This window comes from Cydia pomonella, unplaced genomic scaffold, assembly GCF_033807575.1.
Source record: "Cydia pomonella isolate Wapato2018A unplaced genomic scaffold, ilCydPomo1 PGA_scaffold_66, whole genome shotgun sequence".
Taxonomy (NCBI): domain Eukaryota; kingdom Metazoa; phylum Arthropoda; class Insecta; order Lepidoptera; family Tortricidae; genus Cydia; species Cydia pomonella.
This window is the reverse complement of record NW_026907899.1, coordinates 1-25,153: the sequence shown is the minus strand read 5'-3', so window position 1 is coordinate 25,153 and position 25,153 is coordinate 1. Positions and strand designations below refer to the sequence as shown.

General features: G+C 43.6%; 2 protein-coding genes across 2 annotated transcripts; both read left to right on the top strand.

Moving 5' to 3' along the window:
* The first annotated feature begins 146 nt into the window (after positions 1-146).
* On the top strand, positions 147-23,155 carry LOC133534177 (uncharacterized). The gene is given in 28 exon segments (XM_061873259.1): positions 147-2,169; positions 2,225-2,354; positions 2,561-2,958; positions 6,142-6,348; positions 7,114-7,290; positions 8,213-8,306; positions 8,339-8,454; positions 8,517-8,606; positions 8,669-8,762; positions 8,795-8,910; positions 8,973-9,062; positions 9,125-9,214; positions 9,277-9,366; positions 9,429-9,518; positions 9,581-9,673; positions 9,732-9,825; positions 9,982-10,128; positions 10,799-10,974; positions 12,245-12,412; positions 12,530-12,725; positions 13,296-13,509; positions 15,099-15,225; positions 16,631-16,748; positions 21,014-21,204; positions 21,967-22,104; positions 22,212-22,299; positions 22,302-22,351; positions 22,973-23,155. Coding segments are annotated over 28 exon segments (5,298 nt in total). The 5' UTR covers positions 147-603; the 3' UTR covers positions 23,123-23,155.
* Positions 2,171-3,014, top strand: LOC133534186 (general transcription factor 3C polypeptide 3-like). The gene has a single exon (XM_061873268.1). It carries the CDS (start codon positions 2,230-2,232, stop codon positions 2,995-2,997), a length of 768 nt encoding a protein of 255 aa, XP_061729252.1. The 5' UTR covers positions 2,171-2,229; the 3' UTR covers positions 2,998-3,014.
* Positions 23,156-25,153: the final 1,998 nt, after the last annotated feature.

Sequence of the window (25,153 nt, the reverse complement as noted above, 5' to 3'; positions counted from 1 at the left end):
ACCTTTTAAGGTCCGTAAAAAGTTTTATTTATAGCTGGTCAAACAACTTTGTCAGCAGAAAAAGTCGTGAAATTTAAATTTTCTATGGGACAATAACCCATTGGGCCTACATTTTTTAAATTTGACGTCTTTTTCTACTGACGAAAATGGGTTGACAGAATATAATATTAAGCAATTAAAATTAAATAATAAATATATCAGGCATGTCGCAGTTTTAGAAAATACAGTATTCTATTTAATAAGTTACTGTAATTAAAAATAATACTGTTTAATTTGTTTAAAAATGAGTTATAAGAATACGGCTCTATTACGTCAAATGTTTGGGATCATGCGTGCGGTGACCGGTGACATTCACGGCCTTGTATATGTATATTTGTTTCAAGTTGTTTCTTGTTTGCAAAAATAGCAAGAAGAGGAGAATTATTACATTTAATGAACAATTAAAACCAAAAAAAAAACCATACACACATGTTGGATGTTGGTTAACCGCAGTAGTGACTAGTGAGGGGGTTGTCGAAGTAAGTTGCTCATGTTGTCCTAAAGAATAAACTAATTAACAGACTTAGCTAGCCATAATTACTCGTTATTTATTGACTATTGGTAATGGATCATATGAAACCGGGACCGTCCTCTGGCAAAATGGATTTAGAGAATGAGTTGACCAATAAGTTTCTTAGCGGGGAGATGTCTTTCGCGGAGTACTCGAGCGAGTGGTACGAGCACGACGACGAGGAGGAGGCGGACGCGCGCAGCCCGGAGCAGCCGACGCAGGTGGCGGGCCGTGCGCTCGTGCGCCGCCGCAAGGGCACGCGCCTCACCCCGGCGCTGCTAGGCCTCATGGGTGAGGCCAACCTGCGCTTCGTACGTGGCGACAAAGAGACAGCTGAAAAAATGTGCCATGAGATCATCAAGCAGGTCCCTAATGCGCCTGAACCCTACCAGACGCTGGCACAGATATATGAAAATGATCCGGACAAGTCTATGCAGTTCTCATTACTGGCCGCCCACTTGAGCCCCTCTGACGCCACCGAGTGGCTTCGACTTGCAGCTCTGTCTAAACAGCGGAATGATGTGAAACAGGAGATGCTCTGCTACACTCAAGCTATTAAAGCTGATCCTCACAATCTGGCTAATCATATGAAAAGACTGGAATTATTCATCACTCTTGAAGAAGCAAAGTATCCTGTACATACTCTCAGCTTATCTCGTGTCAAATGCTACCATAAAATTGCAACATCCATGCCCCCCACTGAAGGAGAAACTATCATGAAATATGCCAAGATGGCGGCTACTCTGTATCACAACAACAATGAGTTGGAGAATGCTCTGGTGGTCATGACGGCAGCATACAACAAGTGTGCTAATCTCTTCTCCATGGAGGACACTAACATTTTCTTAGAGCTTCTCATTTCCCAGAAGCAATACCAGACTTGCATAGAAGTGTTTGTGGCAAATGCAGGAGTTGAGATAGAAGCAGAAATACAAACCATAGAGAATGCTTATCACATGCTTGAGGAGCAAACAAACTATTTGAATTGCACTTTACCCAACAGCCTGCCTATTGATTTGAAAAGCAAGTTACTTGTATGCTTTATTCATCTCGGAGCCACTAATCTTGTGGAGACGTTGCTTGAAGACTTTCTGACCAATGATGTGGAGAAAGCTGGCGATTTGTACATGGACATAGAAGAAGCTCTGTCTTCTGTTGGACTTCACCGTCTAGCTCTCAAACTTCTGGAACCCCTTGTGCAGAACCCCAGCTTTGATCTCGGGGCAGTGTGGCTCAAACATGCTGAATGTTTGTACAATTTGGGAAGACAAAATGAGGCGATAGATTCTTACTACAAAGTGTTGCAGCACGCGCCACAGCACGCCGAGGCACGCCGCCGCATTTTCTCCATCCTGGAGGGTCAGGGCCGCGTCGACGAGGCTCTCGACATCCTGCAGCAGGACTACAAGTACGTCGTCAGCGCTAGTCTGCTCTATGAGCAGTGCTGCGCTCTCAAAAAGTATGGCCAGATGCTTAAATACCTAGAAGTTGGGGAAGCTTTACTATCAAAAACCTTTGTGAGGTTTAGGACACGAGGAAGAACTCAAAATCGCGCGCAAAATGAAAGGAGGCGTCGATCTAATTCACGAATTCAGAACAATGCGTGGAGAAAATCCTTATAATGAAGACGATATTCACTTTGACGAAGATGATACCTTTAAGTTTACGCCACAGGAAGAATGGAACTTTTTCTTGGAGCTGCTGGAGATTGCTCGCGAGCACAAGCAGTACTGCGTGCTGCAGCGGCTGACGTTCGGGTCGCTGGTGTCGAAGGCGCTGGCGTCGCAGCGCGGCCGCAGATCGAGTTCTACTGCTTGCAGGCGTGCCTGCTTAACCACGACCCCCACAACGCCTTCTCCTTCATCCGCGACCTCTGCTTCAAGAGCCCGAGCGTGCGCTGCTGGAACATCCTCAATTTAGTCATCAACTCCGTTGACGAAAACACACATATGAAATTTTTAGCAAGGCTCTTTCAAAGAGACCCAAACATCGTTAAAAACTTATTCTTAGGCAACAACTTTCTAACATCAGGCCGCTATATTGTAGCATTAAAGTATTTCCTTGAATACCACGATCAGCGGCGCGAGCCGATCTCTGCGTTTCTCATCGGGATCACGATGCTCATCATGGCGGCGCAGCGAACCATGGATAAGCACCACAATCTGATTCTGCAAGGGATGTCGTACTTGATCACGTATCAGCACATGAGGAAGTGCGACCAAGAGGCGCTGTACAACATCGGGCGCGCGTACCACATGTTAAGTATCAACAACTTGGCTATAGAGTACTACGAGCGTGCGCTGGCGGCGCCGCCGGCGGCCCGCTGCGCAGTGCACGGCGCCATTGACCTGCGGATGGAGGCTGCGTACAACCTGTACCTGCTGTATAAGGACCATGCGCCGCATGTGGCGAGACAGTACCTGTTTAAGCATCTTGTTATTGAATAAATTTTATTGTATTGTTATGTTTTGATTTTATCTATGTGCCTGACCTAAAGACATACAACAATATTATAACGGCGCCATCTGGTGAGAATCGTCGAAGCAGATGGAATTAAATGGGTTATTATAGGATTACTGGCAGCGAGTGTTGGATTGCCGAACAATTGAAAGAACCATTTAGTATCTTAATGTAGCGAAAGACCAAAAGGCAGTTGAGCAATAAATATAAACACTGGAAAAGACATGGTCAAATTTAACTAATTTTATGGTTTAACTCGCGTGCCTATTCTTAGTCACTCGTGCGGCATGTTTCGGAGAGCCTATATGGATATATTCAAGCAATGAAATAACCGGGTGAGGGTGGTCTTGCGCTGTCGTTGTAGGCGGGATTGGGTTATATATTATACTACTCTTTGGTTTGGGTCACCCAACACTTGCGACGATAAACATAACGATACCTGCCAAGTGCCAAATACTGTGCGCAAGTGCCAAATACCCTAAAAGTATATTTTAAGTATGACAGGACAGTTCAAATTCGACGACTAAAATTATCTAAATAAAACACTCAAGGGCGTGCCGCATGGCGTCCTGCTTTAACTATGGAGTAATATTGTGTATAACTTGTATAGGGAGCGTGCATGAATGTACTCAACAAAAACTGTTTCAATTTGTGTTTGAAGATATTATACTTTGAAATTGTTTTAAGCTCTTCAGGTAATTTGTTAAATAATTTAACAGCCTGGTGTCTTGTACAGTGCTCCTCTACTTTCGATAATGGACGGAAGTTAACCGTGTAAATGTGCATGTTTATGGTTCCGATTGAGATCACAAGATGGCAGACCCTCCAACGCGCACGGTCCTATTCTCGGTTGCAAATAAGTAAATAAATGAATAAGACTGTATGAGCGTAGCTATTATTTGGCGTAACTTGCTTTATAGCTTGCGTAGCGAGTCTCAATATTTATTTCCTGTCCCGTAGGTAAATTAGTATTTTATACACTCGTGATATAATGGAGAGATTTTAAGTCGAGTACCGTGTTTGCGAGTATACGAGTTTACGGGGTAGGTACGAGATTGAAAAGCTTGATTATATCACTATTGTATACAATAATTTTTCTACGAGTCAACAAAAAAAAACTAAACTATAGTGTATACATATAGGTAAACAAACCAAAAGGTCAATGACACCTCGTAACCCATGAGGCCCGTGGTACTTACTCCTTACTAAATTAAATTTTTGGACAGTAAATTTCTCGATTTTGGTAATTGTAGCCTATGGAGACTAACAAGCAACGCTAAGCGGTCTTCGTTTCAGTTTTTTAGGGTACCCTAAAAAGTATGAGATATCAGTTTGGTATACGAAGCCTTAATTCAACCATTACAGTCAACGAGTAGAAATTTTTTATTATTCTACTCCAGTAGAGCTAAGATGGTCGGCTCTTTGTCATTTGTCACCATACCTGTCACGTTCTAACAAGTATGTAAGTGCGAAAGTGACGGGCATAGTGACAGGCGACAAAAATGAAACCATGATAACACCGCAGCACTCGTATTTGTCAATTAGGTAAATGACTGCCAGTGAGATCGAAATCAACTTCACAAGAAGCGCGGCGCGCGGGGCCCGGCGCCGGCGCCCCTGTGTGGCAGGATCCTAACCGCAGTGTTGTTAGGAATATTTATTTATTTAATCTTTATTGCACAAAAGAAAACCTTATAGTACAAAAGGCGGAATTAAAAATATTATTAATATTATTAATAATATTGTTAATATTCATTCCATATTAACCATATTAAGCAACTACTGATTTTTTTTATATTCTAACTTCTAGGCTAAGATCTACAAACCAATATTTGCATTGATTTTATTTATAATTGTAGGTGTTCGCTGCTGTCTTAGAAAAAATATTGTGTGCAACGGTACATAATTAGGGTAATTCCAGGATAGATGCCCCACTTTTTGAAATAGCTTTATAACTCAATAATTCATAATTTTATAGCAATGTGTCCTTATACTTATGATAACTAATGGGTCTTAATCTATTATTTTACTGTACTTGTTTCGTTATAAATCGCATAGATTTTGTATAAATCGTACTTTTTAGACCTCTTCAAAAATGGGATAGGTGCCCACCGTGGGGGATAGATGATTCGTCGCAAAAATGGGCCAGAGGATAGATGCCCTTTGAAATCAAACCAGCAAAATTAAAAGTTAAGAGTCTTTTATATTCATTATTTTGAAAACGTTGTCGTAGTATTCTACCTAGACGGTATTCCACATGTTCTCTTACATTTCGAGCCATTTTGCGCCTCTGAAACATAATAGTACATTACGATACAAGTGCGAAAAATAGGAAATTCGAAACGAGTGGCGATAAATTAAAACACGACCGAAGGGAGTGTTTTAAATCGACACGAGTTGCGAATTACCTATTCGCACATGTATCGTACAACGTTTTACAGTACATATGGCCCTTTAAATGTTCGACACAGTAACGTAATATGCTACTTCTCGCACTAGTGCTATAAAGTAGCCCCATATGTACTGTAATAATTATTTTAAACATGCTAAGGATAGATGCCGTTAGGGATGCCCTTAGGGCATTTATAGCGATTCGAAAACGGGGCAACTGTCACATATATTTAACTTTAGCAGAAGATAGATGCCCTTTTCAATAAGAAAACAAAGTAATAATAAACTCAAGTCTAAGCTTCAGTGCACCCAAATTAATTAACAAAAGACAGGAATTATAAGCGAGTCTAAAGTTATTCGATAATAAATATTTAATAATATTATTTTCACGCTCTTTGAAGTCTAGCCGCGCAAGGTTTTGGCACTTATGGATTAAAACGCATGCGCTTGCGCTTATGTTCACAAGTGGCACTGAGGTTTGCTGGGGGAGCGCTTGCTATTATGTAGTGGAATTTTACTCCCACCATTTTGCGACTAGTAAAAATTAAAATCGAGGCATCTATACCACTGGGGCATCTATCCTGGAATTACCTAGGTCTAAAAATTCTCGGGCCTGTCTATGCAAAACTCAACTTCGTTTCTTTTTGTAACTTCGGCCCTTAACAACCCTTGTTGCACAAAATACCTGTGTGTTCTAACACCGCTGAAGTTGCCCTAAGCTTTAATATAGAACTTTGCAGACGAGTCGCACGATGTCTGGACCCGAGCCGCTGGCGTTGGCGCCCGAAGGCGAAGCGGTCCCCGCCGAGGACATGCCATTCGCGCAGCTCTGTGACTTACTTGAGCGTCTGCACAAGAAGAAGAAAGAACGGCAAGAGCAGGACAAAATACTAACGGCCTTTTTTGACGAGTTCAGGCTGAAGGCTGCCAGGATCACTGGGAAAAAGGTATAATATTTACTGAGGGAAGAGAGGAAAATAAAATACATTGTGTTTAAAAAAAGTAATTCAGTATAAACCTTTATTAGTATTTCTTGAGGGTACGGTCGATGAAATTGATTCTTTAGCAGTTAGACAGCTCTTAGCATAAGTATGTACAACAAAATTTACTTGAACCGCAAAATGCTAAAGAATCATTTTCCTCCCCGTACTTCAAACTAATAATTTAGTAAAACTATCGGTATTTATGGATAGGCTAGGACGCATCACTTTTTGTCTGCACCACTTCGTAGAATACCAATGACCTAGTTTCAAAGCTTATGAAATGAAAAAGATTTTGCTTGACATATGACAAGCTATTATCCTTCCTTTTCTGGCACAATGTTGATTTTGTACAGATCATTTTTAGGTGCCATTACTCAGTGAAGGTGGGTTGAACTACCACGCCCATCAATAGAAAAAAAAACTGGGCCGAGTGGCACTCGCCCACCGAGGGTTCCGTACTTATTAGTATTTGTTGTTATAGCAACAGAATACATCATCTGTAAAAATTTCAACTGTATAACTATCACGGTTTATGAGATATAGTACAGCCTGGTGAGCTGGTGACAGACGGACAGCGGCGTCTTAGTACGGAACCCTAAATACCAACGCTGATGGTAGGTTTGTCAAATTTGGCGGCGACAACAAAGAATTGTCAAACTTTTTATACAAGCATATGTTATCTAACTAACGACGAAGAGGTTTTTTATTTATTTACAACATTGGTTACAGAACTGCAACCTGTTCCCTGTAATGCGTCTCCTGCTCCCGGCGCTGGACCGCGAGCGAGGCGCCTACCACCTCAAGGAAACCTCTTTAGGGTCCACTCTAGTTCGAGTGCTGGCTCTGCCGCCGACTTCTCCTGATGCGCTACGCCTGACCAGCTACCGCTCCGTCGGCAACGCGCAGGTTAGCCGACAAGATCATCTCAGCCCTATCGGACCGTATCATCGTATCAGTATCGGATCGTTCAATATTTTCTTTTCGTTGCGCATATGTCGATGTACATACGATTGTCATTTTAACGTACCTAATTTCAAAGATTCAAACTCTTATTCAGAAAATAGGCCACAGGGGCACTTTTACATGTCAAATTTTTACAAGCAATTAAAATAACCGAAAATTACAAGATATAATTACAAAAATGGAATCAATGAAATATTTGATGATACTTTATTAGAGATTTATACAGCAAGGAAACCGGAAACCGGTTAAATTTCCAAACCGTTATCATGTACTAGGCGCAAAACCTTTTAATTATAGTTTCGTTCTTAAAAAACCGTTATTTATAACCGGTTTTTAGGGAAACATATTCCTATGAAGTTCTTTTTAATATGTGGGTGTCCTTGTTTACGCCGCACACCACCAGGTCGGACGTCCGTCTCGGCGCTCGTCGAAGAAACCTTTTTTTTATGTTTTTTCGACGGTTTTATTTCGATTTATTTAGGTTACAATAAAGTTATTAAAACGTTCGCGTTCTATTGAAATTTCAGAAGTAAAACCAAAATAAACCGGTATTAGCGCTATTCCAAAACCAGTTCCGTGTCTGATATACAGTCTCTAAATGTCGAAGAACTGTAATATTTGAAAAACAGACGTCTTGTACTTAAAATAATGAAAATATTTATTGCTTACAGGACAGCGACCTCGCCGGCCGTGGCTTACTTCGTTCTCATGAACCGCCTCGCGCGCCAGTCAGAGCTCGCTCACCGTGAAGGACGCCAACGAGGTGATGGACAAGATCGCCAACGCGCACGGTCGGGGGGAAGGCGAGTGAGTACAAACAGACACTGCAGGACACCTAGCCGGGGTTGCCTGCTTCGTTCTCAAGAACCGCCTCGCGCGCCAGTCCGGCTCGCTCACCGTGAAGGACGCCAACGAGGTGCTGGACAAGATCGCCAACGCGCAGGTCGGGGGGAAGGCGAGTGAGTACAAACAGACACTGCAGGACACCTAGCCGGGGTTGCCTGCTTCGTTCTCATGAACCGCCTCGCGCGCCAGTCCGGCTCGCTCACCGTGAAGGACGCCAACGAGGTGCTGGACAAGATCGCCAACGCGCAGGTCGGGGGGAAGGCGAGTGAGTACAAACAGACACTGCAGGACACCTAGCCGGGGTTGCCTGCTTCGTTCTCAAGAACCGCCTCGCGCGCCAGTCCGGCTCGCTCACCGTGAAGGACGCCAACGAGGTGCTGGACAAGATCGCCAACGCGCAGGTCGGGGGGAAGGCGAGTGAGTACAAACAGACACTGCAGGACACCTAGCCGGGGTTGCCTGCTTCGTTCTCAAGAACCGCCTCGCGCGCCAGTCCGGCTCGCTCACCGTGAAGGACGCCAACGAGGTGCTGGACAAGATCGCCAACGCGCAGGTCGGGGGGAAGGCGAGTGAGTACAAACAGACACTGCAGGACACCTAGCCGGGGTTGCCTGCTTCGTTCTCATGAACCGCCTCGCGCGCCAGTCCGGCTCGCTCACCGTGAAGGACGCCAACGAGGTGCTGGACAAGATCGCCAACGCGCAGGTCGGGGGGAAGGCGAGTGAGTACAAACAGACACTGCAGGACACCTAGCCGGGGTTGCCTGCTTCGTTCTCAAGAACCGCCTCGCGCGCCAGTCCGGCTCGCTCACCGTGAAGGACGCCAACGAGGTGCTGGACAAGATCGCCAACGCGCAGGTCGGGGGGAAGGCGAGTGAGTACAAACAGACACTGCAGGACACCTAGCCGGGGTTGCCTGCTTCGTTCTCAAGAACCGCCTCGCGCGCCAGTCCGGCTCGCTCACCGTGAAGGACGCCAACGAGGTGCTGGACAAGATCGCCAACGCGCAGGTCGGGGGGAAGGCGAGTGAGTACAAACAGACACTGCAGGACACCTAGCCGGGGTTGCCTGCTTCGTTCTCAAGAACCGCCTCGCGCGCCAGTCCGGCTCGCTCACCGTGAAGGACGCCAACGAGGTGCTGGACAAGATCGCCAACGCGCAGGTCGGGGGGAAGGCGAGTGAGTACAAACAGACACTGCAGGACACCTAGCCGGGGTTGCCTGCTTCGTTCTCAAGAACCGCCTCGCGCGCCAGTCCGGCTTGCTCACCGTGAAGGACGCCAACGAGGTGCTGGACAAGATCGCCAACGCGCAGGTCGGGGGGAAGGCGAGTGAGTACAAACAGACACTGCAGGACACCTAGCCGGGGTTGCCTGCTTCGTTCTCAAGAACCGCCTCGCGCGCCAGTCCGACTCGCTCACCGTGAAGGACGCCAACGAGGTGCTGGACAAGATCGCCAACGCGCAGGTCGGGGGAAGGCGAGTGAGTACAAACAGACACTGCAGGACACCTAGCCGGGGTTGCCTGCTTCGTTCTCAAGAACCGCCTCGCGCGCCAGTCCGGCTCGCTCACCGTGAAGGACGCCAACGAGGTGCTGGACAAGATCGCCAACGCGCAGGTCAGGGGGAAGGCGAGTGAGTACAAACAGACACTGCAGGACACCTAGCCGGGGTTGCCTGCTTCGTTCTCAAGAACCGCCTCGCGCGCCAGTCCGGCTAGCTCACCGTGAAGGACGCCAACGAGGTGCTGGACAAGATCGCCAACGCGCAGGTCGGGGGAAGGCGAGTGAGTACAAACAGACACTGCAGGACACCTAGCCGGGGTTGCCTGCTTCGTTCTCAAGAACCGCCTCGCGCGCCAGTCCGGCTCGCTCACAGTGAAGGACGCCAACGAGGTGCTGGACAAGATCGCCAACGCGCAGGTCGGGGGGAAGGCGAGTGAGTACAAACAGACACTGCAGGACACCTAGCCGGGGTTGCCTGCTTCGTTCTCAAGAACCGCCTCGCGCGCCAGTCCGGCTCGCTCACAGTGAAGGACGCCAACGAGGTGCTGGACAAGATCGCCAACGCGCAGGTCGGGGGAAGGCGAGTAAGTAACTAAAACAAACAGCAAAGCTTCATTTCCCTCATTATAAGAGTATATAGTTGCTCGTTCAATGCAGCCCAGAAATATAGCATACAGCAATAGTAATTCACATACTTGAATTATATCGCTGGTTTTCAGCCAATGAATTAGCTAGCAAATAGCTAGCAATTATATTCATGTGTGACGTTTTATTTTCGCTACAGAAAAGGTAATTGATCTGTGTTTCTCGCTCAGGAGTCTTTACTGAGCGCGCTCGAATACTGATTGACTTGGCACTCGGAACCTAAAATCCCTGTTTTAATTATTAATTACAGTTCGATTAGTCCATTTACGGCCCAATCAGCCTTATTTGTATCAATTTTGTAAATACTAATATCGACACGCGCTGATCTAGTTAAGATAATGGTTTGCTGACCGCCACAAACGGCTGACGAACGGTCACTTAGTATCTCTAGGATACATAACCAAATATTAATGTTAATAATGACTTCCCCATCGTAAACATGGTTGTCTCGTATGCAGGAGTACTGGACGAGGCCTTCGGCACAGTATTCCGTCAGCTGAGCGCCAAGCAACTGAAGTGGTTCCTACGTGTAGTGCTGAAGGACCTCCGCCTGCGGATAGGCCAGGCGAGGCTCCTGGCTGCCATGCACCCTGATGCCCCTGAGTACTATGACTCTTGCAGCAACCTGCTTAAGGTTAGTACAATTGTTAGTAGCCTACTTGCTTTCGCGCAGTTATTTTTTAGGGTTCCGTAGCCAAATGGCAAAAAACGGAACCCTTATAGATTCGTCATGTCCGTCTGTCTATCCGATTATGTCACCGCCACTTTTTTCCGAAACTATAAGAGCTATATTGTTCAAACTTGGTAAGTAGATGTATTCTATGAACCGCATTAGGATTTTTACACAAAAATAGAAAAACAATAAATTTTGGGGGTTCCCCATACTTAGAACTGAAACTCAAAAAATCTTTTTTCATCAAACCCATACGTGTGGGGTATCTATGGATAGGTCTTTAAAAATGATATTGAGGTTTCTAATATCATTATTTTCTAATATATATAGAATAGTTTGCGCGAGAGACACTTCCAAAGTGAAAAAAATTGTGCCCCCCCCCCCCCCTGTAACTTCTAAAATAACAGAATGAAAAATCTAAAAAAAATATATGATATACATTACCATGCAAACTTCCACCGAAAATTGGTTTGAACGAGATCTAGTAAGTAGTTTTTTTTTATTACGTCATAAATGTACGGAACCCTTCATGGGCGAGTCCGACTCGCACTTGGCCGCTTTTTGTTATGTTGTGTCAACCATTTAAAAACCTGGGAACAGCTTTTTTGCAGAGCCCCACACGTAAGTCTTTTGACAGTTTACGTAACATGGTCATTCAATTTTCACAACATAAGGAGGCGAAGACACATACATACACTTGTGTATGTATGTGTGGGTCAAATCTTGAAAGCTAAATTTGACCCACTTCCCATTTTCCGATTGAGCTGAAAATTTGTATAAATACGTATGTAAGTCTGGTGACACTGCTATATTATGGTACCATCGAGCTGATCTGATGAATTAGGTGGGAGGTGGCCATAGGAACTCTGTGATGAAACAACGCAACCTAATGGTGTTTGGGGTTTTTAGAATTGTCTCGATGAGTATTAAGTAGTTGTCTGTGTTAAGAAAAGTACAGTCAGCGATAAAAGCTTGCACCAAAAATGTTTTTTTGCCAAAAACTTGTTATGTGTTTCGTTCACAAGACTATTCTCTCCTACTAACATTAATTCCCTGTTACACCCCCATAGAGGAGGATACAAATTTTCACACTTATAAAAGTTGAGTGAGTCGTGTGAGGTAAGAGAAACATAGTTTATTCAGCTCGGGCGAGAGAAGCAGTATGGGGCTTCGCTGGAACATTCCCTGCAATGCAAGTGTTTCTCTTACTCCAAAGGTTTTGTGTGTTCAGACCTGTTCGGAGTTGGAGCCAGGCACGGCGCGCCCTCTGGAGCTCGGCGTGCAAGTGTTCTGCGCCGTCAGCCCCATGCTGTCAGAGCGCCTCGACGTGACGCGCGTGTTGCGGTTACCACCTGCAGCTTACATTGTGGAGGATAAGTTCGATGGCGAGCGGTTTCAGGTAGGGTTTCACTTGTTTCATATGAATTGTATTGTTTCGACAAATCAGATTTTTGTTACATACATTTCTTAGGATCATGTATCTTTCCATTATATGTAATTCTATGTAATATCGTAGATCCACATGCAAGATGGCGTGTTCGAGTATTTCTCCCGCAAGGGCCACGCGTACGGGAACCACTACGGCACCGGAGACGACAACGGTCTGCTGACTCCAAAACTACGAAACGGACTCGATCCAGGAGTTAAAAGTATGGTGCTGGACGGCGAGATGATGGGCTGGCACAAGCAGCGCCAGGTCTTCGGTAGCAAAGGTAACTAGCATACCAGTCATGATACATAGCCTACTGACTTCCAGGTTACGAGGGTGCTGTAGGAATTAGGAGCGTGATCCTGGGTGGGGAGATGATCGGCAGGCACAAATAGCGCCAAGTCTTCGTGAACAGAGGTATACTAGGCTGAGGACCCAGGGTTTGTTGACTCCAAGGTTACAAGGGTTAGATTCAGGAGTTTGGACCATGATATTGGACGCCGAGATGATGGGCTGAAACAGGCAGCGCTCCGTCTTTGGTCTGCTCACTCCTATTTAAACTAATACGTGACGGACTCACTACTGGAGTGGAGAGCATGGTTCTGGACGGCGAGATGATGGGCTGGCACAAGCAGCGCCAGGTCTTCGGGAGGAAAAATAACTAATACTTGAACAGCAACAACCTTAACTAACCACTGATATGTTTGTTGCAATAAAATCTTCGGATCAACAGTCAGCGGTCATACAGAACAACTAACACAACACAACAAAACACTGGAAAACGGTATATCGGGGCTTATTCCTATCTGACATATTCGATTTATGCGAATATTTATAATACTAACATCACCAGGCATGTCCTTTGACGTGAAGAAGATAACCGAAAACTCCGCCTTCCAACCATGCTTCTGCGCCTTCGACGTGCTCCACTACAACGGACGGAACCTAGCCGGCCCGGCCGGCAGCGGCGGGGCTCCTCTACGGGAACGACTCGCTATACTGGACTCCATCGTAACAGACGTTCCAGGAGTGTTGCTGCGAAGCAAGCGCCGTCAAGTCACTGATCTGTGAGTACCGTCTTCTGCAATCTTTTTTATTTTCATCCTAAATTGACATTGACTAGTTCACAACCACCGTTCTTCTACCTGCCTTCACTCCTTTCGCTATGTAGATCCTAATAACTAGTATTAGTTTTTGTCCCACCTGCATAAAAGTAAAATTTAAGGAAATTGACATCATGACATTGCACTGTCAATACATTTATGAGAATATTCTGTATGTGCATAAAAAATATTGCCGATTTTAAGAAAAATTGTGACATTCATAATATTAATACTAGAAATAAACATAAGCTCGCCGTGCCCTTCACTCGGCTCCATAAAATTAAAAAATCATTCATGGGTAATTGTGCGAGATTTTATAATAAACTTCCAAACCATATTACTGAGTTACCAATTAATAAATTTAAGAATCATGTAAAGCGTAAACTTATTTCTAAAGCTTATTATACCACACAAGACTACATGAATGATAAACAACGTGGGATTAATTGTGATTCGAAATGATTAATTATCTATTATATTTGAATAATGTTGATGAAATGGATATTCCAATGCATGTATTTCCTTTGTTGTTTTTAGGGTTCCGTAGCCAAATGGCATAAAACGGAACCCTTATAGTTTCGCCATGTCCGTCTGTCTGTCTGTCTGTCTGTCCGAGGCTTTGCTCCGTGGTCGTTAGTGCTAGAAAGCTGAAATTTGGCATGGATATATAAATCAATAAAGCCGACAAAGTCGTACAATAAAATCTAAAAATTTAATTTTTTTAGGGTACCTCCCCTACACGTAAAGTGGGGGTGAATTTTTTTTTTCGCTTCAACCCTAGAGTGTGGGGTATTGTTGGAAAGGTCTTTCAAAACTAATAGGGGTTTTCAAGAAACATTTTTTGATAAAGTGAATATATTCGGAGATAATCGCTCCGAAAGAAAAAAAATGTGTCCCCCCCCTCTAACTTTTGAACCATAGGTCCAAAAAATATGAAAAAAATCGTGGAAGTAGAGCTTAAGAAAGACATTAAATGAAAACTATAGCGGACATGATCAGTTTAGCTGTTTTTGAGTTATCGCAAAAAGTTTTCCCTTCATAGTAAAAAGACTTACTTTAATTAGGTACTGATTATGCAAATTTGCCTATTTGTTTAACTCGGGTGAAAGGTACCGTTTCATCCCTTGGTTAACAATTTACTATACTTTAAGCTCCAGTTTAGCTTATTGTGACGGAAGAGTAACTACGGAACCCTACACTGAGCGTGGCCCGACATGCTCTTGGCCGGTTATTATTATATTTGTTTGACATTTAGAATTTATTCTAGAAACAATCTAGACTAGTATTTTTTATACATTTTTTTGTATGACTGTATTTTGTGAAAGTTTTAGTATTATATTTGAACTATGAATTATATTCATTAGTATTATATATGGAATAATATCTACAACATCAATAAATTGCTCTGATAATTAGCTTAAGATAATTATATGTAATACTGTCTTACTATTCATAAGTGCTTGTTGCTAGGCCTACATGAATAAAGTATATTTGAATTGAATTGAAAAAAAAAGTAAGCAATACTCAAACGTATATTTTGTTTGTCATGACAGTTCGGAGGTCCTGGAGGCGCTAAACAGAGCGATCGAGGACCAGGAGGAAGGCATCGTGGTGAAAGACCTGGACTCGCACTACCTGGCCAATCGCCGCAATGCCGGCTGGTACAAGGTCAAACCCGAGGTAGGTAACTGTAACTTACTATACTATAACATACTAAAGCTAATAAATCTTTTAATAGCGCAGGAGATTGTATAATTATTGATGAATTTATTGGCACACATTCTCGTTCTCATCTTTGAGGTGGCACCTGCAAGATGCAACCATTAACGAATAGCAAATCAGCATCAATATATATATGATATCCTTCATGCCGTCTCTCCATGCCGGTGCCGTGTCGTTTTGCCATCAGCATGTATAAATCTTTATTTCACTCTATCTCGCGCAGTTTTCAAGAATCAGGAATTTTGGAAGAGATCCCTTAAAGAGATTAGTTTACATTTATGTTGATTTATTGTATTGCCTGTGAGTGTGTATTATGTACTTGCTTAGTGCAATCAACTGTTTTACTACTACACATTACCTCACTAAATCGTTAGCGAAATACTTTATTGATTTGGCTTACCCAGAAATTAATTTAATCCTTATTTAATAGATACAGGTTTCCTGTAATAAAGCCAAAGCATTTGCTAACGATTGTTGTTGGTCGCGTCGCGTGGAGTCGCGGCCATTTGAATGTCATATAGTGACAACGTTTTATTACAGCAGATGATGCCAACAATATGTAACTCATTTTGTTATTTTTATTACTGTTTTGTATATATTTAGGTACCTACCTGTCGTAATTAAAAATAAAAATTATTATGCGCTTGAGAATTTATATTTTTAAAATTTTACATAGGGGTCATTCATTAATTACATCACAAGTTTAGGGGGAGGGAGGGGTCAAGAAAATGTGACATGTTGTGACAAGGGGGAGGGGGGGAGTCACAAACTTTGTGACGTCACTTTAACATCACCAGTAATCGATTATTATTTTTTATTCGTTGTAAAGTTAAATAACGATGTTTTGGAACGATAATTCGTTATATTTGTTTAATTTTCTTTCCCAATCGGTTATGTGTTATAAAATTACTTATATTTCTTTTATCAAAAGTATTTTGATCAAATATTGATAATAATTAATTCGAAACATGTGACGTCACATCAGGGGGTGGGGTTTGCCAAATGTGACCAAGTGTGACAAGGAGGGGGGACGGGGTCAAAAACCTAGAAATTCGTGTAATGTAATTAATGGATGACCCCATAGAACGCGTAAGTGTTTCTAGTGATTTGTATGACATAATTAAATTCTGTTTATATTCTCATGTCTCTGTGTTTTTAAATAAATTCGTTTAATACAGTTCAGGTGATCCATATTATTATTGTTAGTAAACTAGAATAAGTTACATCCTATGTTAGTACTTACGAATTGACTTTATTAGTTATATTACGTACTCGTAGGCTGCTCGTAGGTATTTACTACGAAATTGTTGGTATATGTCATGACTGTCGTGAGCCGAAAGCACATGTATGTTTGTATGCGCAGTACACGGAAGGTACGATGGTGGAACTGGATTTAGTGGTGGTTGGCGCAGAGGAAGCCAGCGACAAGCGGCGCGGGCGCGCGCGCAGCTTCCACGTCGCCTGCGCGGACGGCGCGCCCGGTATGTGTCAACCTTTAACTGGCTGGGAGCTTCTGCTCAAGATCGTCCGTATACGTGCAAGTCGCATTAATATACATAACCGCCCACAATCTTTCCATATAAGAGTACTTTTGTATTAAACGATAAATATACGGGGATGAAAAAGATGTCTTATTCCAGGTAAAAAAAAACTGGACAAGTACGAGTCGGAGTGGCCTACCGAGGGTTCCGTATAAAATTAACTATTTTTCCCCTCAAATTATAGAGTAGAGTTTTCAGATTTTTCCCGGTATTTGTAATAAAAGACGATATTATTTGCCAAAGGGTGTAGCAGGATAGCCTAGGAAAAATTGCCCCCAGCGATTTTGGGCCGAAACTGTAATCAAACGATGCCTTTTGGGGAGGTTATACTCTGCACAAAGTTTCATCCCTCTGTTACCCCCTGGGGGTGAAAAAAACCCGATTAACCCCAAAACTGTTTTAATTATTTTTTCCTAAACTATGAAAGTGACGAATTTCAAATTTCGTACAAATATTAATAAGACTAAAAGCTATGTGCTAAAAAAATATTAACCCCCTAACCATTGAAATTCTTGTAAAAAAAACAAAAATAAAAAAAAATCAACCTGTATATCAAGTTTGGCTCATGGTACCACACCATTTTTTTTTTCAAAAATGAACCAGTTTATATTCTACATGATACAAAAGTTTCATGGACCTACTCCAGAAGGAACATTGCGAAATTAATATGTATTGGCTCTTTGGTGCGTACTATTCATTGAACTCCCACTAAGAGCCTTGCATTATTAATAAACAATGGCTTGCGATCGGACCGCTGCTCGTGCCCGATTTGAAAAAGGTGGGGATAAAGAAGTATGAATCAAACTCATTTGTACATGGATCTCAAGTTTGGCTCATGGTACACACACCATTTTTTTTTTCAAAAATGTACCAATTTATATTCTATATTATATAAAAGTTTCATGGACCTACTCCAGAAGGAACATTGCGAAATTAAAATAAACGTACTATTTCGTAGCTACTAATCATTATACTCGTATCATGCTTAATACGCAACGTCTCGGACCCGAAAACAAAATAATTTAAAAAAACCGGCCAAGAGCATGTCGGGCCACGCTCAGTGTAGGGTTCCGTAGTTACTCTTCCGTCACAATAAGCTAAACTGGAGCTTAAAGTATAGTAAATTGTTAACCAAGGGATGAAACGGTACCTTTCACGTGAGTTAAACAAATAGGCAAATTTGCATAATCAGTACCTAATTAAAGTATGTCTTTTTACTATGAAGGGGAAACTTTTTGCGATAACTCAAAAACAGCTAAACTGATCATGTCCGCTATAGTTTTCATTTAATGTCTTTCTTAAGCTCTACTTCCACGATTTTTTTAATTTTTTTTGGACCTATGGTTCAAAAGTTAGAGGGGGGGGGCACATTTTTTTTTCTTTCGGAGCGATTATCTCCGAATATATTCACTTAATCAAAAAATGTTTGTTGAAGACCCCTATTAGTTTTGAAATACCTTTCCAACGATACCCCACACTGTAGGATTGAAGCAAAAAACAAAAATTCACCCCCACTTTACGTGTAGGGGAGGTACCCTCAAAAAAATTAAATTTTTAGATTTTATTGTACGACTTTGTCGGCTTTATTGGTTTATATATCCATGCCAAATTTCAGCATTCTAGCACTAACGATCACGGAGCAAAGCCTCGGACAGACAGACAGACAGACAGGCAGGCGGACATGGCGAAACTATAAGGGTTCCTAGTTGACTACGGAACCCTAAAAATGTTTTTATAAATACAAATGAGTTTGATTCATACTTCTTTATCCCCACCTTTTTCAAATCGGGCACGAGCAGCGCCAGCGGTCCGATCGCAAGCCATTGTTTATTAATAATGCAAGGCTCTTAGTGGGAGTTCAATGAATAGTACGCACCAAAGAGCCAATACATATTAATTTCGCAATGTTCCTTCTGGAGTAGGTCCATGAAACTTTTGTATCATGTAGAATATAAACTGGTTCATTTTTGAAAAAAAAAATGGTGTGGTACCATGAGCCAAACTTGATATACAGGTTGATTCTTTTTTTATTTTTGTTTTTTTTACAAGAATTTCAATGGTTAGGGGGTTAATATTTTTTTAGCACATAGCTTTTAGTCTTATTAATATTTGTACGAAATTTGAAATTCGTCACTTTCATAGTTTAGGAAAAAATAATTAAAACAGTTTTGGGGTTAATCGGGTGTTTTTCACCCCCAGGGGGTAACAGAGGGATGAAACTTTGTGCAGAGTATAACCTCCCCAAAAGGCATCGTTTGATTACAGTTTCGGCCCAAAATCGCTGGGGGCAATTTTTCCTAGGCTATCCTGCTACACCCTTTCATAGTTCTAGTTCTACGGGAAGTACCCTATAAATTTTTAATCCCTTGAGAATGTTGAAATTACTCGAATTCAGATTTTTTTTGCGGCAAAAACGGCCGTATCTTTTTTTTACGTTAACTTAGAAATTACATTTTTTTACAGCTTCAAGGGCCTATAGACCTAGAGTATATGAATTCAACTCGATACCTCCATGCGTTCCCGGACACACACACACAGGTTGACAGACTGACGGACGGGCGGACGGACGGACGGACAACAAAGAAATCCTATATGGTTTTTTTCCTCCCATTTTTTCCTTTTGAGGTACGGAACCCTAAAAACTATATGTGTGTCAATTTAGACCCAATCCTTTTAGCTTTTATGTATTTGCGTTCACATACTTTGCGTAAACTTTCACATTTGATATACATATATCGTTTAGCGAGCGGGTACCCGTTACTCCACTGGTCTCATGATAGAACAGCGCGAGACGCGAACGCGATATCAAACATCAACATTCAATAGGCTTCGGAACATTGCAACACATCGCAGGCGCAGTACGGCCTGCCTGACGTTCCGACAGGGCCAGTTATACAGGTACTTAATGTCATTGTAGAATTCAAACAAAATGTACCAAAGGCGAAACCTGTCTGGCAATCCAGTGGCAACACCGTTGACTTATCACAACCGCGTTACAACAATCGCGTTTTTGACATATTATATTATTATTATTTATGGAAACAAGTTTTTTATTTAAAAATGTCAGTGGGCATATTGATAATTCAAGGCATCGATGTGCAAAATTTATTGATGAAATACGTAAGTATGCGGCAGAAGGAGATGGATGATCGTTGCCTGTTGAAACTCAACAGTGGCGCCCTCATTACATTTCTAAAATTTTATGTACTAACCACTAGATTCTGCATTCTGTATGTTCCACGCTGGAGTACTGGGAGGCAATAAGTCATAACGTACCGTGGTGTGACAGGGTGCCCCTACCGCTAAGCAGGGACGGAGTTCCACCTAGGATTTCCGGATTTCCACCTCACAATGCCGAGCCTGGGGCCAAGGCAATCTAGTAATGGTTTTAAGCCCCCCTCCCCTCCCTAAATACTAAGTGCAGGGTGCCGCCACCGTTGGGGGTGGTGGTGGTGGCGTTCGAGCAGCGCGAGACGTTGTGTGCGACACTGGGACACTGTTGTAACGTACGTGGTGTTCCAGGGCGCCCCCACCGCTGCGTGGTTGTGGGTCGCGTGGCTACAGGCCTGTCGTTCGAGAAGGCGAGACGTTGCGTGCGACACTGGGACACTGTTGTAACGTACCGTGGTGTGACAGGGCGCCCCCACCGCTGGGTGGTGGTGGGTCGCGTGGCTACAGGCCTGACGTTCGAGAAGGCGAGACGTTGCGTGCGACACTGGGACACTGTTGTAACGTACCGTGGTGTTACAGGACGCCCCCACCGCTGGGTGGTGGTGGGTCGCGTGGCTACAGGCCTGACGTTCGAGAAGGCGAGACGTTGCGTGCGACACTGGGATACTGTTGTAACGTACCGTGGTGTTCCAGGGCGCCCCCATCGCTGGGTGGTGGTGGGTCGCGTGGCTACAGGCCTGACGTTCGAGCAGCGCGAGACTTTGTGTGCGACACTGGGACACTGTTGTAACGTACCGTGGTGTGACAGGGCGCCCCCACCGCTGGGTGGTGGTGGGTCGCGTGGCTACAGGCCTGACGTTCGAGAAGGCGAGACGTTGCGTGCGACACTGGGATACTGTTGTAACGTACCGTGGGTTCCAGGGCGCCCCCATCGCTGGGTAGTGGTGGTCGCGTGGCTACAGGCCTGACGTTCGAGCAGCGCGAGACTTTGTGTGCGACACTGGGACACTGTTTAACGTACCGTGGTGTTCCAGGGCGCCCCCACCGCTGGGTGGTGGTGGGTCGCGTGGCTACAGGCCTGACGTTCGAGCAGCGCGAGACGTTGTGCGCGACGCTGGAGCGCCACTGGGTGTCGAGGAGGGACGCGCCGCCGCCCGCCTGCCTCGTCTTCAACAAGGAGAAGCCGGACTTCTGGGTCCTGCCCGAACATTCCATCATTTTACAAGTACGTGGATTATTTATGTTTATACAAATTTCACTGATCATTCGTAAACATTGCAGTGAGATAAGTTCTACGAATAAGTTATTGTGTTAGTACATAACATACTTATTCAATTCAATAAAATTAAAAAAAAAAAACATGTGGCCAAACTGTACTTAACTTTTCAAGTCACGTAGGCATATGTTGCTAATCTAAATAAAGACTGTCAACCTGATGCAGTCGGAAGGTAGCCAAAGGAACTCTACGATGGGAAAACTTAAACACATAGAGTTTAGGCCCATTTTAAAGGTCTCGAGAAGTACTTGATAGACATACAAAAAAAGAGAAAGTGCAGTCGGCAATAAAATTGTGTCAAAAATATTTTTGACGGTTACTTGTAACACATTTTTATTTAGTTCCACTGTGTCGGTATACTTGTATATTTATGTATTGTGTGCTTAAAATATTGTAACTTAAATTAGAACCACTTCCCGGTAATGTCTGACTCAATTGAACTTTGGAGTTGTTTTCCGTGATTCCGATAATAGTGCAATGATATACGAAATGTGGAGCTGATCTGATGATGCAGTCGGAACTCCTCGAACGAACACTTTCAATTCAGAGGCTCATTAAAATGATCTCGAGAAGTAGATAAACATGAAAAAGAGAAGAAATACATTCAGCAATAAAAGTGCGTGTCACAAAAAAATATTAGAGTAGGTAACGTAAGTTGCTTAACGATGACTTCATATTCCTGCTTCATAGACTTGGTTGTTCGTGTGCTAGGTGCGCGCGACGGAGCTAATCCGCAGCACGGACTTCGGCACGTCGCACACGCTGCGGTTCCCGCGCGTCACGGCGGTGCGCGACGACAAGCCCGCGGCGGACGCCATGCCTCTAGCCGAGTTCAACGCGCTGGTCAAGGTCTATTGATTTGTTTGGCCTACGTATAACATTAGTGTATTTTTTCTAATAAAGTTCGATTCCTTCCATATTGTTTCCATTCCTCACCGTGTTCGCTCCTCTGTCAGGACGGGTCGGTGGTGAAGCTCAGCAAGCGGCCGGTGGCGGCGGCCGCGCTGGAGCCCGGAGCCGCGCCGCGCCGCAAGCGCACGGCGCGCGGGCGGAAGTGCCCGCGCAGTTCCGCACGCAACCTGTGCAGGACGTCGAGGTTTCATTTGCCACCCATTAATTAAGGGTTCATCCATTAATTAAGTCACACGAATTTCGAGGTTTTTTGACCCCTCCCCGCCTCCTTGTCACGCTTGGTCACATTTGGCGAACCCCTCCCCCCTGGTGTGACGTCACATTTTTCTCAATTTGTTTACAACGAAATCGGCAAATCGAATTAAGTATTATTAATATATTTTCAAAATATTTTTAATGAAAGAGATATTAGTAATTTTATAACACAAACCGATTAGAAAAGAAAATTAAACGAATAATAATCGGACAGACAGACGGACATGACGAATCTATAAGGGTTCCGTTTTTTGCCATTTGGCTACGGAACCCTAAAAATGATCATCGTTCCAAAAACTCGTTATTTAAGTGCACAGCGATTTAAAAAAAACTCGGTTACTGATGAAAAGTGACGTCACAAAGTTTGTGACTCCCTCTCCCCCTTGTCACAACATGTCACACTTTCTTGACCCCCCCCCCTACTAAAAATGACCCCCTATCACAATAATCACAAAGTGTATAGGTATAACAAGGCTGTGAATACTGAATACGTATCGCTTTATTTTGTTTGAGCAAAGGTGAAACGTGGTCTTATGCCACTTGTGTGCAGGTGGTGTCCGCGGCGCTGAGAGGGCGAGAGATCTGCGTGCTGTCGGGCGACGAAGTCAGCAGTAAGGCCGACCTCGTGCGTTTGGTGCAGTCTCACGGCGGCCGACACGTCGAGAACGTAGGTCTGTTACTACTCATCACATTACAATAATCGGTATTCATACCTCAACAAATATTCTGTGTAACGAGACAAAATTGAAAACTGTTACTCTTTGTTTCATTGTTATCATCATCTGTCATTGGTGATCATTGTTATCATCATCTGTCATTGGTGATCATTGTTATCATCATCTGTCATTGGTGATCATTGTTATCATCATCTGTCATTGGTGATCATTGTTATCATCATCTGTCATTGGTGATCATTGTTATCATCATCTGTCATTGGTGATCATTGTTATCATCATCTGTCATTGGTGATCATTGTTATCATCATCTGTCATTGGTGATCATTGTTATCATCATCTGTCATTGGTGACGGTAAAAGGTATTTTTTTGGCACAACTTTGCCTTCAAAATTAAAATTAGATTATTTATAGCACCAATTACTTGTTTTAAAAAAAACGTCAAAACCATTTAGTTCACTCTTAAGAACGCTTAAAAACGCTTCTAAGTTTAGAGTCAGTTTGAAGCAATCAACAGAAAAACGCCTCTTAAACGTGATAAAAAAAGTCGGGATCGGAAAATACTTACTGAATTTGATAGCGTAAATTGTGTTTGGCTCAAAAATACAAGAAACACGTATTACGCTATAAAAATGACTTCTTCTAATAAAGAAAATATAAATGTTCCTGGCAAAAATACATCGTTTTCTTCCAACAATTATCCTTACGCCAATATAAATATGAATTTCTATTAGAGTACTTATAGTTATGCAAATGTTCTCTCTGAGAAAATTTCTCATTTCCTCGCAGTAGTCGTGAAAAGCACTAAGTAATGTTTCGGCCGGAAACGCTAAAGATGAACTCACTCGTCCATCTTTGAGCGGTTTTTCGGCCTCTCCTACTACAAACGTACTATTTCAACACACTTGCTCAAATCGGCGTTTTTATTCCACTGATTTTTGGCTATAATCCTAGATATTAAAACGCGTGCTTTTTAGGGTTCCGTAGCCAAATGGCAAAAAAGGCAACCCTTATAGATTCGTCATGTCCGTCTGTCTGTCCGATTCTGTCACAGGCACTTTTTTCCGAAACTATAAAAGCTATATTGTTCAAACTTGGTAAGTAGATGTATTCTATGAACCGCATTATGATGTTTACACAAAAATAGAAAAAAAAAACAATACATTTTGGGGGTTTCCCATACTTAGAACTGAAACTCAAAAAAACTTTTTTCATCAAACCCATACGTGTGGGTATTTAAGGATAGGTCTTTAAAAAATGATATTGAGGTTTCTAATATCATTTTTTCAGTATATTATACCACTTGTGCTTCTTCATTATATTATCCGGCTGAGTTAAGAAGGTAACTGATTGCTAATAATATGTATGGAAACGGAGCCTTCTTAAATTGGTCGATTAGATTTTACAACGCGGACTGGCGCGCGCCGGCGCCGGCGCCCCGCCGCCGCCGGGCCGCGGCGTCGGTCGGACGGCGGCGGCGGGCGGGGCACCGGCCGGCCGCCGGGGGGGCGGGGGGCGGCAGGCAGTATGACAGATGCAACACTGCATACTAACCGATTTAACAATTAAAATTTGATTAATATGAAAGTTTCTTATTTCCTCGCAAGTGTGTTGAAAAACGTCGTATTAAACACACATCGGCTTTCTTATACAATATCGCCTGGCTGTCTGGTCTGGATGGCTGGCGTGTGTAATGAACTAATGACCAACTTAGCCCACTTGTATCATAGTGTACTAATACCAGGGCCTTCGACATGGTGCTGTGTGTCGGGCGGCGGGCGCGGGGCGCGGGCGCGGCGGCGGCGCGGGGCGCGGACGTGGCGGCGGCCGCCTGGCTGCGCGCGCTGCCGCCCGCGCGCGCGCCCGCGCAGCTCGCGCCCGCTCGACCTGCTGGCGGCCAGCGCGGCCACGAGGGCGGCCATGTGTCGGCGGTACGACCGCTTCGGGGACAGCTACGTGGACGCCACCGACGAGGACACGCTCCGCCGGTGCTTCATGAAAGTAGACGAGGTAAAGAGAAACCATGGGACACTCCTGATAAATCACTCGCTTAATAT

What these genes read in the sequence shown, in the direction of transcription:
- LOC133534186 (XM_061873268.1), top strand. Translation starts at nt 2,230, where the DNA reads ATGGAACTTTTTCTTGGAGCTGCTGGAGATTGCTCGCGAGCACAAGCA.